General features: G+C 62.8%; 1 protein-coding gene across 1 annotated transcript in view; it reads left to right on the forward strand.

The window, feature by feature from the left end:
• MUC5AC (mucin 5AC, oligomeric mucus/gel-forming) overlaps positions 1-7,042 on the forward strand; it is a 31,311-nt gene extending 24,269 nt beyond the window's left edge. The window contains 15 exon segments of the mRNA XM_055315135.1: positions 305-479; positions 822-1,072; positions 1,167-1,350; positions 1,674-1,881; positions 2,185-2,363; positions 2,708-2,795; positions 2,902-3,005; positions 4,144-4,245; positions 4,507-4,544; positions 5,066-5,188; positions 5,271-5,369; positions 5,726-5,845; positions 6,041-6,104; positions 6,205-6,319; positions 6,703-7,042. Of these exon segments, the coding sequence (XP_055171110.1) occupies positions 305-479; positions 822-1,072; positions 1,167-1,350; positions 1,674-1,881; positions 2,185-2,363; positions 2,708-2,795; positions 2,902-3,005; positions 4,144-4,245; positions 4,507-4,544; positions 5,066-5,188; positions 5,271-5,369; positions 5,726-5,845; positions 6,041-6,104; positions 6,205-6,319; positions 6,703-7,042 (2,190 nt within the window).
• Positions 7,043-14,384: the final 7,342 nt, after the last annotated feature.

Below are 14,384 nucleotides of genomic sequence, written 5' to 3' on the forward strand. Positions count from 1 at the left end.
CTAATTCTGGTCCCACCTAATTGCCAAGAGGGGTACCGGCCTGGTAGCTGAGAGTATGTGCCATCAGCAGATGATGGGGTGCCCAAGAGGGTGGGTGAGGCTCCAGACCAGGCCAGGCATCTGGGGAGGGTGTGTGTGGCCCATGCAGAGCACCAGGAGAGGAGGCCACATGTGAGGAATGGGTGGCAGGGGGTAGGGAGGGCAGGGGAACCCCCTAGCCAGGCCGGCCCCCTCTTGTTTCCTATGGCTCCCCTCTTGGGGAGACTGCAGCATCATGAGGCTGAGAGCTGTCCTTCTTCCACAGAAAGGCGAGACGTGGCCCATGCCCAACTGCTCTCAAGCCACCTGTCAGGGCAATGGTGTCATCACCGTGCACCCACGATCGTGCCCACAGACACAGCCACCCACCTGCACCAACGGCTTCCCCCCTGTGAAGGTGACGGACCACGATGACTGCTGCCCGAACTACCAGTGCCAGTGTGAGCTGGGAGCCAGATGGGGCGGCTGGTGGGATGGGTGGGGATTCCCCTGAGGGGGCAGCATGGACTTGGGTCAGACACCAGGAAGGACTTCCCAATGGTGAGGCAGGGAATGGTTCATGCCAGGCCCCACCGGGGTGCCAAATGGAATCCTTTCCGAGCCCAGGGCCTGAGCCCCAGGACTTCCGGGGCCATGCCAGATGGGAGGAGGCCAAGGGGGCCTGGCCACATCACTCAGGCCTTATCAGGCACCCACTGGCAGAGTTCAGTGCTGGGCACATGGGTCCTCAGGGCCGACACGCCCATTGGGAGACCCCACGTAAGGTTGCTCTGTGCCCGCAGGTGTGTGCAGCGGCTGGGGCGACCCCCACTACATCACCTTCGATGGCACATACTACAGCTTCCTGGACAACTGCACCTATGTGCTGGTGCAGCAGATCGTGCCCGTGTACGGCCACTTCCGCGTGCTCATCAACAACTACTTCTGTGGGGCCGAGGATGGGCTCTCCTGCCCGCAGTCCATCATTGTCGAGTACCAGCAGGCCCGCGTTGTGATGACCCGCAAGCCCATCCATGGGGTGATGACCAACGAGGTGGGGATCACCCCCCACAAGACAGCTCCACACGGACCAGGGCTTGCGGGGGGCACTGCCTCGTTCTCACTGTCTCATCCTCGGCTGTGTCTAGATTATCTTCAACGATCAAGTGGTCAGGCCCGGCTTCCAGAAGGACGGTGTGAGTGTGTCCCAAATTGGCATCAAGATGTATGTGACCATCCCTAAACTTGGCGTCCAGGTCATGTTCTCTGGCCTCATCTTCTCGGTGGAGGTGCCTTTCAGCAAGTTCGCTAACAACACAGAGGGGCAGTGTGGTGAGTGCCTGTCCCCACTGGGCTCTGGGGACACTGGGCCCTCTCTCTGCTGGTCGCATGTAGCTGAGATGCTCGGTGTGGTAAGGGTCTTGCTGGGGGTGTCCCCCGGGGACCATGTGCAGTTGGCACACCACAGGGCCCTGGGCAGGGGTCCACATGTCCACCCTCCACAGGAACTGCCTGGCTCTGGCGGCCAGGGTGGGGGGAGTGCTATAGTCTGGTCCCTCAGCCACCCCATCGAGTCCCCACCCTAAGCTCCAGGGCCCATGAGTGGGGGGAGCTCTGCTTTCGCCGTCAGCCTGACACCTGCCTTCCCACCCCAGGCACTTGCAGCAACGACAAGAGGGATGAGTGTCGCCTGCCTGGGGGTGTGGAAGCAGCCTCCTGCTCTGCTATGTCCAGCCACTGGAGGGTGACCACACCCGACCAGCCGTACTGCTACGGGCCTTTGCCGACACCCACCGCAGCCTGGCCCACGCCCTCGCCCTCCTCGTGCCCGCCGGCACCAGTCTGCCAGCTGATTCTGAGCAAGTGAGATTTTTGGGGGGGGGGGAGCGACAGTGACTCCCGGTGGGGAGGAGAGCCACGGTCCCTGCATCTTGAGCAGGGTGGTTGCTGGTACACTGGGTGCAGGGCTGGTCGGGCGGGTCAGCTTTGGTGAGCTCGAGGTGGGTCTGCGCCCGCTCAGCACCCCAGGACAGAGTACTTGGGTTTCTGGGCTGAGGGGGAGGCCCAGGGGAGAATCCTAGGGAGAAAAGCATGCCATCCCCCAGGGCACACAGACCCTGGGAGAAAAGCCCGAGCTGCCCCACGACCTGGTGTCGCTGACCGTAGGGTGTTTGGGCCGTGCCACGCTGTGATCCCCCCGCTGGCATTCTACGAAGGCTGTGTGTTCGACCACTGCCACAAGACCGACTCGAACGTGATGTGCTCCGCCCTGGAGCTGTACGCGTCGCTCTGCGCCTCCCACGGTGTTTGCATCGACTGGAGGAGCCACACCAACCACACGTGCCGTGAGTGCCCACTGGGCCTCGGGCACCTGGTCCCACCATGCAGCAGCCGCTGCCAGCGTGTGGCCGGGGGATGGACACGCTCGGCTGGCAATCAGCAGCTGGACTTCCTGGAGGAGGGAGGGAGGGGGAAGGGGAAGGGAGTAAACCCTAGGACCCAGTGCAATCAGCTTCTGGAGAGAAGGTCGGGGTGCCCAGCATCTGGGGCTCAGGACACGAAGGGGTGGGGCCCGAGGGTCCAGCTTCCTAGCTGCAGAGCCCCAGCAGGTGTCAGGCCCAGGGTAGGCCTGGGAGGTGGCTCTGGGCTGGTGCCCTTGGCCTCAGCTGTGGCTTCTGTCCCCACACAGCATTCACCTGCCCTGCGGACAAGGTGTACCAGCCCTGTGGCCCGTCCAAGCCCTCCTACTGCTATGGGAGTGACAACGCCAGCCTCATGTATGCACCTGCCCCTCCCTCCTGGACCTGCCCCAGAGCTCCCAGGCTGGGCCTCTCCTGCCCTGGGAGACACGGGGACCAGGCCAGCCCTCTGTTGTCCCCACAGGGCTCTACAGGACTCTGGGCCCATCACAGAAGGCTGCTTCTGTCCAGAGGGCATGAAGCTTTTCAGCGGGAGCTCCGAAGTCTGCGTGCCCATAGACTGCGACAGTAGGTTCCCGTGGGTGGGGCTGGGGGTGGACGGGAGCACGGGACAACGTGCCCCCCAGGAGCTGTCCCTGCCAGCCAGATCCTGGGGCTTTCTACATGGGACTACCTGTGCCCCCAAACTGGGTCCTGCCCCTGGAAGGCCAGAGACCAGAACTGTCCCCCTATGACCTCAATCTCTCTCCCTCCAGAGTGCCTGGGGCCCCACGGGGAGCCTGTGGAGGTGAGTGTGGCCAGCTGGGGTGGGGGCGGGGCACCTTCTCAGGCCAGAGGGTCAGAGGAAGGGCAGGGAGGGGTCAGGGCTTCTCTAGGCACACTGGGGGGCTTCCACATGGGGGTGCCCACCCCTGGGGTGGCTCTGCCCCGTTCTCCGCTGGGATCCCCTTCTGTTGCACTTGGACACTGTGAGAACGGAGGTGGTCAGGCTGCTGCCCCATCTCTGTCCCCGTGGCCACCACCTGCGCACCCCCTGGCTCCCCTGCCAGCCATCAGTCGTGGGCCCCCGGCACTCTTCTGTCCTTGGGCCGGACAGCCTCCTCCTGCAGCCTGGCCACATGTACCTCCTCTGCAGCCCGGCCACTCCATCACCGTGGACTGCCAGTGGTGCACGTGTGAGAACTACACGCTGACGATGAGCTGTCAGAGGCAGCCCTGCCCTCTGCCACCAGCCTGCCCCTTGCCAGGCTTCGTGCCCGTGCCTGCGGCCCCACAGGCTGGCCAGTGCTGTCCTCAGTACAACTGCGGTAAGCCTGGGGTGGCTGCCCCCCATGCCTACTAGGGTCCACTTTTGCATGGTGCCTTTAGCCAAGTGCCCGGGGACAACTTCCTGGGAGGTGCTGGGGTGCTGGCATGGGGTGGGCAGCACAATCAAGGGGGGAAAGCGCCCTCCTGACCCCCACTAAGACCTTGTCCAGTGATCTTCCCCAACAGACATGCTTGGGAGACAGTGGGAATGCCAGGAGGGCAGGGGGCCATCCAGAAGCTTCACCTCCCAGAGTGGCCATGCGCCCCTTGGGGAGCCCGCCACCTGCCCACTGGGCAGTTGGTACTCCTAGAGACCCGGGGGGATAGCACATGGGTGGGGGCGGGAGCGCACGGAGCCGGACACTGGCCCTGAACGCCTCCTTCCCATCTGCTGCAGCCTGTGACACCAGCTACTGCCCCAAGCCTGTGGCTTGTCCCGAGGGCTCCCGCCCGATCCTGACCTATGAGGAGGGCGCCTGCTGTCCGAACCAGAACTGCAGTGAGTGTGTCCCCCCTCCTCACCGCCGGCACTGGGTGCTGCAGGTTGGGGGGCCCAGCTCCCTCAGGTTCTTTGTGGCTTGGGGTAAACCTGGGTGAAGGTGCAGAGGGAGCACCCCTGTCCAGAGCCTGGGGGCTAGGCCACTGTGGTGCTAAGTGCCAAGCTGGCGGCTCCGGAGGCTGGGGGCGGCAGTGGCTGGGGTGGCAGGCTGGGTGGCAGGTGAGCGCGGGTCCATGAGACGACGTGTCTCCTCTCCAACAGGCTGGAGTGTGTGCAACGTGAACGGCACCTTGTACCAGGTAAGAGCCAGGTGGACATCAGGATCCCCATGGCACACAGGAGGCTGAGTGGTCCCCGCCTCTGCCCGCTTCTTCCTGCGTGGCCTCCGGGCTGTGCCAGGGCCCCGTGCCAGCTCATATGGACCTCGAACAGCTGTGAGCTCTCTGGGGACCACCACCCACCCACAGGCCCATGTGGCTGATGCCCAAGGTCGGCCCTGTGGCTTTGCCCCTCCTCAGCATCAGCGGGGTGGGCGAGGCACCGATGCCCCGGCTCTCTCCTGGATGTGATGAGGACCCCGACCTCAGTGTCCTCTGGCTGGGCTGTCTAGAGCATGTGACCTCCCTGGGCACCCTGGCCACAGAGACACAGGCTTTGGGCTCCCTGCACCCCCCCTACCCACCAGGAGGCACAACCTAGGGTCACCAGAGGGACTGGTCTGCCCAACGGGGGCCAAGCTTGGTGGGGGTACGTTCTGGAAGGCAGGGGGCCCTGGCACTGCCCTGAGCTCACCGGCTCTGGCCACCCTGACTCTCCCCAGCCTGGCTCCGTGGTCTCCTCCAGTCTGTGTGAAACCTGCAGGTGTGAGGCGCCCGGCGGTCCCCACTCGGACACAGTCATCATCAGCTGTGAGACCCAGATTTGCAACACCCACTGCCCCGTGGTGAGTGCCTGCCGCCCCCGGGGCCCTGCGGCCCACGCAGCGAGTGCCGGGGCTCAGGTGGCACATCTGGCTCTCCCCGCAGGGCTTCGAGTACCAGCCGCAGAGCGGGCAGTGCTGTGGCCTGTGTGTGCAGCAGGCCTGCGTCGTCAACAGCAGCAACAACTCCACTCACCTCTTCTACGTGAGTAGTGGCAGCGGGGCCTGGCTCGGGGCCCCAGGGCCGTGGAGGGAGTCCTGGGGTAGGGGTGAAGTCACCATGCCCCTCCCAGGAGCTGCAGGGAGGCCGGGGCTCAGAGTCAGGGCCCGCCCCTGCCTGGATAGAGTTGCTGGGAGGTGCTCAGTGACAGCAGGGCAGGGGAGTGCTGAGCCAGCCGGGGGTCCTGGGGCCCCTGGGGAGCCGTCATGGCAAGGCAGGTGCCTGGTGGAGGCCGGGAGGGCTCTGGAAGCCCACAGGCTGGGAGGCCCACTCAGACGCACAGGTGCATGTGGTTCTACCTCTGCTGCCCACTCACCCCGCTGGCTGGCTCCTCCTTGCAGCCCGGCCAGTCCTGGCCAGACCCCGGGAACCCCTGCATGACCCACGAGTGTGAGAAGCACCAGGACGGGCTTGTGGTGGTGACCACGAGAAAGGCGTGTCCCCCCCTCAGCTGTCCTGAGGTGAGCCCACCCTGGCCTCACAGGGGGCCGCGGTGAGATGCGCCCGGGTTGGGGGTGGGAGTGGGGAGCCAAGGCTGCCCTGCGTAGTGCCCGCAGGGGCACCACCCCCTGCGTGGGGCCCCATCCCCTCCAGTCCGTGCCCCCACGTCCGGCCCAGCTCCTCTGGCCCTCAAGGAGGCCCCTTTGTCGGCACAGGAACAGGCTCTGCCAAGCAAGGACGGCTGCTGTCTGTCCTGTCCTCTACACCCGACCGACAACGGTGAGTGCGAGGTGTCTACAGGGGGTGGCTGGTCCTGCCCACCCGGGGGGCCAGGGGTCCTGGCCGGTCCTGACCCCTGCACTGCCTCCTGTGGCCCCAGGGTCGATGTGTGCAGTGTACCACGAGCAGCAGGTCATCAGTCAGCAAGGCTGCAGCTCCCCTGGGCCCGTGCACCTCGCCTACTGCCAGGGCAACTGTGGAGACAGCTCCTCCAGGTACGGACCCCCACTCGGCCCGGCCAGGACCAGCTTCCACGGGGCGATGTTTGTATGGGGTGCACCCAGACCTCAGGGTGCCCAGGCAGACAGGATGTGCAGGGCGAGGGAAGAGGGACAGCAGGGCCCTGAGGGTCCGCCAAGGCACTGGGACCGGAGGTTCAGACGCCAATGGCCCACTGACCGTGTGAAATCAGACTCAATGGCCCCATTGGTGGTGTGGCTGGGGGTCAGCAGTGGCACCCTGGTGGCTGGTCGGCCACAGGAGTAATGATGCCCTGCGGTGGCCAGAGTCATTGGCCAGAGCGCCCCTGAGTGCAGCTGGTGGTGGGCCCCCGGGTGGTGCGCTGGGGGCACCAGCGCTGAGCAGCCCCCCTCCACAGGTACTCCCTGGAGACCAAGGCCATGAAGCACACCTGCCAGTGCTGCCAGGAGCTGCGCGTGTCACTGAGGAACGTGACCCTGCACTGCGCGGACGGCTCCAGCTGGGTCTTCAGCTACCGGCAGGTGGAGGAGTGTGGCTGTGTGGGGCAGCGCTGTGGCTCCCACGGCACCCCCGGCCACTCAGAGGAGTCCAGGCCTGAGCAGAGTGGCGAGGAGCAGAGCGAGGAGATAGAGCGCACGGGCTGGCGGAGCAGGCCCAGGACCACAGGCTCCCCCAGCAGACTGACCGGCACCCATCCTCGGGGCTCCCGGCCACCTTCCTCTGGAATTCAAGGATAAGAGCATCCCATCCCATTTCCTACAACCTTGGCTCCAGGGGCCTGAGCCCTTGTCCAGGTGGCCCAAGACCAGGATGCCCTGCCCACCCACCCCTTTCCTCCCACGGTCCACTTGACCCTCGGACAAGTGCTTGTGTCTAACCTGCAGCCTCTGCTCAGGACCAGCCTGGGGTGCTTGGGCTCCTCTTGCTGCGGGTCCAGCCCACTCTTCCCAGGACTGAAGTTCCACATAAGGGTCCTATCAGTGACGGTCACTTGGACTTGGTGCCGGTGGTTTGGCCGGCCACCAGGAGGCACGGTTTCAGCCCTGGGCCTCAGGAAATGACCAACTGGATTGACAAATACACTTGGAGCATTTTGCAACTTGTGGACTCTGTGTGATTTTTAAGCTTGTTCGTAAGACCCAGGAATGAGGTGGGGACAGACTGGGTGCCAGCAGGCTCACGCCACACCCTCGGCCAGTCACTCAGGACTGGGCAGGCCAGGGAAATCCACCTGGGGGTGCCTGCTGCCTCCCATGGCTGGGTGAGAGCACCTATCCATTCAAAGGGTAGATGGAGGGTGGCCCTGCCCATCCACTCAGCTGGCCACACTGCACACCAGCAGACCTTGTGGGAAACCTTCTAGAAGAGGGCTCCATCTTTTTCCCACAAAGCATCAGACCCCTCATCACACTGACACTGGGCTCGGTGTGTGTGTGCAAGGGTGGGTGTGTGTATGGGTGTGCGTGCACAAAGGTCCACCACAGACCAAACCCTTGCCCCCCCATCCTCCCTGCGACCCCCAACTCTGCCCTGAGCACCTCCAGGGGTCCTGAACCCCTTCCTTGGAGGCTCCAGGGAGCCCCCAGACCCCCCCACCCCCACCCTGTACCATGCAGACCTCAGGCTGGACCAGCCCCGCAGCAACCTGGGGGGTGGGTGGGCCGGCCCTTGCCCCAAAGGCCTGGTCAGAGCAGTCTTGGGTGGGGGGCAGCCCACATAGTGTATGTGGTACACCCACTTGCACGGTGTTGCCCCTGCCCCTGTGAGTGGAGCCCGGGTCCAGCATCCAGCCCTGCCCACCCCAGCTCTTGCTGCAGCCACTCAGCAAGGGGAACCGACCTCAGAGCCTGACCCCTCCTATCAGTGACCAGCTGGTGGGGAGGGGTCCCTTGGGTTCAGGAGACCACCTGAGTGTGAGATGCCAGGGCCACACAGGGGCAGGGAAGGGGGAAGGGGACACCCTCCGTGGGAGCAGCAGGTTCTCAGCCCTCTGGCTTCAGGAGCCACTGTTCCACTGACCGGTTGACCCCACGCTGTGGGCAGCGCCCACTGACTCCCTGGGGTGGATCGGGTGTCGGAAGCAGCCGCCTCTTCCTCAGGGTGCAGGGCGTAGAGACTAATCTCCCACCCCCTGGGGAGAACACAGCACCCCCCCCCCGCCCTGCCTGGATCTGTGGCTGGCGGCAGGAAGTAACCAGATAGCGGGCCCTGCCCACCAGCCCCTGCTGCAGCCACCCCGGACAGATTACGCAACGGGTTTCTGGAAAGAGCTACAAGCTGGGTGTGGTCAGCAAGGCCACCAGGAGGTTCTTTCCACAGGGGATGCTCCTCCAGGCCACAGGAGGCCCTCGTGGGCTCCAGGACAGTGTGGGGGATGAGCTGTCATCTCTGGGGTGGGGTATGTGACTGGAAGGGGCCCCCATGGGCCTGGGTTGTCCTGGGCAGCTTGAGACCCCACCTCCTGCAGCCTCTGTCAGAGTCTGGCCTTGGAGAGCCTTCGAGAGCTGGGTGAGATGCTCATGGCTCTGGCAGGGAAGGGGTCCTCCACTCTCACACTTGGAGAGGCCAGACTGTCCAGAGAAAAGGATGCCAGGTGCTCCCAGAGATGGACACAGGGTGCTGGGGAGCCCATGACTGTGCAGGCAGGTCGGGCGGTAGCTGCCTCCAGAGCCTGAGCTCCAAGGTCCCAAGGCTGGCCTGGTCCTGGGAGCACGGGGGCTGCAACTCTGACCTTTTGGCCACAGACCTGGGCCCTGGGTGTTGGGCTGGCTTCCCGGAGAGATCAAGGGGCTTGGGCAGCTGTCTGGCCCAGGGGCAGAGTGATGGACACAGTGGCCTTGGGGGCAACCACCTAAGCTTTGGGAACAGAGACTAATGAAGGATGATTTGGGGACAGAGTGAAGATTTCTGGGTTTGGTGCTTAGGCAGGAAGGTGGCTGGTGGGCACAACTCCTGCTAGATGCTGGACACACAGGTGCTGCCCTCGGGGTGCCCCCTTCTAGATGGGCAAGGGAACAGGGGACGCGACGTGCCAACAGTGGGCTGGCCCCTGTGTAAGACGGGGTGACATGCTATGTGGGCAAGAAGTGTCACCTGCAAGAGAAAACCCAGTGGAATCAACAGAAGCCACCAGAACAAACTGGGGGAAGGGGCAGTTGTGTCCGGCTTGGCGATTGGACCCACAACCCTTCACCCCTCTGGAAAAGTCTGCAGCGTCAGGGCTGTGCTATGAACGGCTGTCCTGGAGCGGATGGCCACACCCTGGACAGGGGATACGGGGGACATGGAGCAGGCTCAGAAGGAGCAGCGTGCACAGGGGTGCACCCAGTCGGAGCCGCTGCTGGCTGGCCTGGGGAGGACGTTGGCAAATGCATCGAGGCCCTCAAACGTCTGGTGTAAAGTGACTAAGGTGACTGAGAGGGCACCATGATGTCGGACCCAGGGGTTCACGCTGTGCCAGCTGGCTGGGCTTTGGGGGGACCCCGAGGGAGCCCCTCCTGCTCCAGGTCTGGCTGAACTGTGCAGAGTGCACAGACTAGTCAGGAATAAGGCGGAAAAGCCCAGGAGGTTGAGCTGGGGGATTCTGGGGTCTGCGGGCAGGGGACCGGTGTGCCCGAGGTGAGCCAGGAGAGGGGCAGCCAAGGGGGGCGCAAGAGTCGGAGAGGACCAGAACATAAAGACTCCTAACTCTGGGAAATGAACTAGGGGTGGTGGAGGGGGAGGAGGGCGGGGGGTGGGGGTGAATGGGTGACGGGCACTGAGGGGGACACTTGACGGGATGAGCCCTGGGTGTTATTCTGTATGTTGGTAAATTGAACACCAATAAAAAATAATTTATTAAAAAAAAGAAAATTAAAAAAAAAAAGAGTCGGAGAGGACCAGGTTCTAGTCCTGGGGGCCTGAATAAGGGGGCGCTGGGGGTCTGGGCAGAGGTGGCCCAGCCCTGCCTTGTCGTTCAGACCTTCACTGCTAGTTGAGGTGGAAAGAAGTGGGAGCCCAGCTGGGAGCTGGCTCAAGGCGGGTGGGGGCAGTGAGGAGGGTCAGAGGTAAAGGTGACAGGTCAGCCGATGGACGGCGGGAGGGGCGCTCAAAGGCAGGAGCTCTACGGGGCCAGGCTGCCTGTGACCATCAGTCACCTGGTGGGGGTGTCAGATGGCAGGTGGGTGCGTGGGGTAGGCACAGGGTGCGGGCCGCCCTTGCTGACCTGTATAGATGGGGTGGCCTCCAACTGGGGAGTCAGGTCATCAAATCAGTGAGTGAGGATAGAAGAGAAAGGGTGCTGTGGAGGGGAAAGAGGGCAGGGGGAGAGGAGAGAAGGAAGGGGTCGGGGGTCACCTCGCTGTACTCTGGACACTCAGGACCCTGGAGGGAAGGATGGGGAAGCCAGAGGAATACATGGACATGGGCCACATTTAAGCTTCTTGTGCCCAACCGCCGAGGATGTTCGTGGCGTGAAGTCTGGATCCCCGCCCACGTGGACAGGTGACCAGAAGGGGAGAGGCCGGGAGAGGGTGTTGGTAGCGTTGACAACCGGCGCAGGACACCCGCGGAAATGGTGGCCTCTCACAGCTCGTAACACTCACTAGAGGGTCACACCCAGGTTTTTATTTCCTTAGAGGATGGAGTTAAAGCAAGACATCAGGGTCACCATTATAAAGCCCATGTGCCTGGTCTGGGAGGAAAATGCATGGATGATGCGGGCTTCCGGAGATCCCTATCCACCCAGGGCTGGCCCCAGGGTCTCCGGGGCCTGAGCAGGGGCTGCCTGGCAGGTCTGGTGGGGGGTCCCGAGAAGGGTGCCCAGGACAGGTGGGAGCTGATGCAGCTCAGTGAGGACCCACCGCTCCTGCAAGGGAAATAGCCTGGATGGCCCCACAGTGGTGCTCAGGGACATGTGCCTCCCTTCCCCCCATAGGTGCCCCTGCCAAGCTCAGGGCCGCCTTGTCCCCCTGTGAGCACCACAGCCCCCATCCCCCATGTGATGACAGGGCAGGTCGGGGTGCCCTCAGGGGGACCCAGCCTGTCAACAGGCACAGCCCACTGCAGGGGCTCTATCTGAACAGGGGGACCCAGAAAGTGCCCTCCTTGGCCCCTGCCCTTCATCCTCCCAGGGGAACCAGCCCAGGAGTACCCCACAGAGCTTGGAGCCGGAGCCCTAGGCATCGCAGTGTCTGGAGTCTGTCCCCAGGCAGTAGCTTTGGCCTTGCATTTTGGGGATCCCAAGAAGATCCCAGGGGTGGGAGGCTCCTCCCTGTGGTCCACCCCCACAGCCTGGCCCCAGGACACTGCCTAACCTAGTCTCAGCAGGAAGCCGGGGCCTGGAGCTCACGGGGCGGGGGTCCCCATTCCCCAACAGCCCCAGCCTGGACAAGTGTCCTCCTATCCAGCAGACTTGCTCTGTCCTCAACAGATGACTCCTAAGCTTCCCCAGGTCCAGGAGAGACCAGTCAGCACTTCATGGGAGCTGACAAGAACCCAAGCTTCGCGGAGAGCAGCCCCGGGGGGGGGGGGGGCCCACACCCCAGTAGGTGCAGGACCTGCGCTGGCCCCTAGGGCCCAGTCACACTGCCGGCACTTCATCCACTGTAGCAGGAATACGCTCTGCTCAGGAAGCCGACTGTGCTCTCCCTGGGACCCTCCCTCCCCACCAGGGTCATCACAGACATCTGTCCCTGGGCAGTGTCCACACCTCCAACTCCGGACATCAGGGAAACTGAGTCTCTCCAGCAACAGCTGGGCTGGTTTTCAGCTCTCAGGAGAAACGGAGCTGCTCATTTGTCTGCATGGGGGTGTGCATATCACACACACAGTACATGGGTGTGATGTGCACATGTGGGCACAGGTGGGGGCACCAGGACCCTGGGGCAGCAGAAGGGCCCCCTCTGGAGAGGCCTTGGCTGGGCAGGGGACGAGGATCTGACCCCGACCCCCACCCACACACAAGTCCAGCTCACTGTCTGTGCCCCCAGGGGCCCTTCCTGATCGCCTAGACCTTGCTTTCCTAGGTTAACAGTTCAGAGTCAAGTTCAGCCACCGCTGACCTGGGGGCAGCTCCAGCCCCAGCCTGGAGCTTCATGACCCAAGCCTGGGATGTAACCTCGCGTCCCCACAGGAGCAGCACAGACACATTTAACCCTACCATGGTAGCTCCACACGCCCCACATCTACTCACCGAGCGCGGCGGCCACATCCCCGGCATCGGGACACAGCAGGACCCTGACAGAACACAAGGAGGAAGATATCCAGGCACGAGGGGACCCCTGACAGCCTCCCCAAGAAAATGTGACAGGGTGAAGGGGGCCCTGCATCCTCCAAGAGGAATGAGCCTTACGAAGGGCCTGTGCTCCGCTGCTCAGCCTCCCCAACCCTGGGGTCTGAGCCAGGATGAGGCTGGCATGCAGCAGGGGGGTGTGTCCCCCATCCCTTCTCCAGGTCGCTGGTCACTGCTGGGCCCCCAGGGCCAGTGGGCGGGCCTGGGTGTGGATGCCCCGCTGCCCCAGCCGCCCGGACGGATGCCTCTCTCAGCACGTAGTGGGGAAGTGACCCCAGGTTGTGTGGCTGCATCTGGGCCCCTCTGCCAATCTTGTGGGTGCTGAGTCAACACTGGGGTTCCTGGAGGGAAGGGAGGGTCTGTTTGCCGGTTGACACTTGGTCATCTCTGCCTTCTACCAGGACGTTGCTGCCCGGCCTGCTGTTTGCTCTGCCTCTGCTGTGTTAATCCTGAGCAAACCGGGCTCAGAGGCTTGCCTCTGACCTTTCCTTCCGTGCACACCTGCCCGGCCCACGGTGGGCCATGCCCACCCACCACAGCCATGCTCCGGAGACTTCCCAAGACCCTGCATGGGGGAGCTGCGTCTCCTGGAGATCCTCCAGGGCTGGGGGAAGGAGGAGGGAGAGCAGAGTTGGGGAGGAGGAGGCACCGGTTGCATCGGCCTTAGGACCTGCCACAGGGCGGGGCCCCTGGACTGTGGGGCCCCTCATGCGTCCATCTGCTGAGTCTTCATGTGGCTCTGCCCCACTTCCTCCTCCACTCCCCATCATCTTCTCCCCCATGCTGCTCGCTCATGCCAGCCTCCCTCAGGTCCATTCCCCAGACGGCAACCAGAATGAAGCTTTCTGGAGAACCTTTTATTTTGATGTGGTTTCAAGTTTATGGGTAAATCACAGAGTTGGTATAAAAAGCCCCTGCCTGCCCTTTATCCAGATACATGGATGTTTGCATCTTGCTCCCTTCACTTTGCTGTTTGCTCTCACGTGTGTGCGTGCACCTGCCCACCCTCTGTATCCACGTGTTTTTTCCTGAGCCACGTGGGTTTAAGAGGCATACCCCTTCATCCCTACATAGGTGGGTGGGTGTCTCCTGGATACAGGGCAGGGGTCACCCTCAGCAGAGTCAGCAGTGATATGTGGCACCCTCTGAACCATGGTCCTTGGTCGTCCTGGTCCCAGTCCTGGATTTGACCCAGGACCACGTGTCTCGTGAGCGCCATCCCTCTTTCACCTGGAATCCGTCCTCAGTCTTATTCTGTGTTCCTTAACTGTTCCTTAACTGTTCCCCTTTTAAGGGGTGCAAGCTGGTTGGGCCATGCACCACCTCCAAATCTGGGTCTGTATGCAGCCTCCTCACCTTCAGCTGGAAAATAACATGTAGCAAGCTGCATCTTCTGCATGTCACCTCTAGAGGCACCCAACATCGATTGGACCCATTGGCGGGATGGATATCCACCTGTGTCACTGGGTTCAGGGTGTGTCTGCCTGGTCTCTGCCCTGAAACCAGCCCCTTCCCCCCACCCTGGAGCCAAGAAGGGTCTGATGGAGATGTCGGGGGTGGTGGGGGCCTGCAGGTATCACACCTCAGGCAGTCACTATGACCTTTCTAGTCACTTCCACTCTTCCTGGTTGGCATTCCGCCACAGGAACAGCTTTCTCTTCCTTCCCATTTATTTATTTTTCATTTATTCATTTATATCTGTACAGGCTTGTGAACTTCCATTTTCAGTATGAACCTTTTTAACAACATAAATCAATCAAGAGAACGGTGGATTGGGAAGCTCTAAGATTTTGTTCCCCACAGAAACA

Source organism: Nyctereutes procyonoides, unplaced genomic scaffold, assembly GCF_905146905.1.
Source record: "Nyctereutes procyonoides isolate TBG_1078 unplaced genomic scaffold, NYPRO_anot_genome, whole genome shotgun sequence".
NCBI classification, from domain to species: domain Eukaryota; kingdom Metazoa; phylum Chordata; class Mammalia; order Carnivora; family Canidae; genus Nyctereutes; species Nyctereutes procyonoides.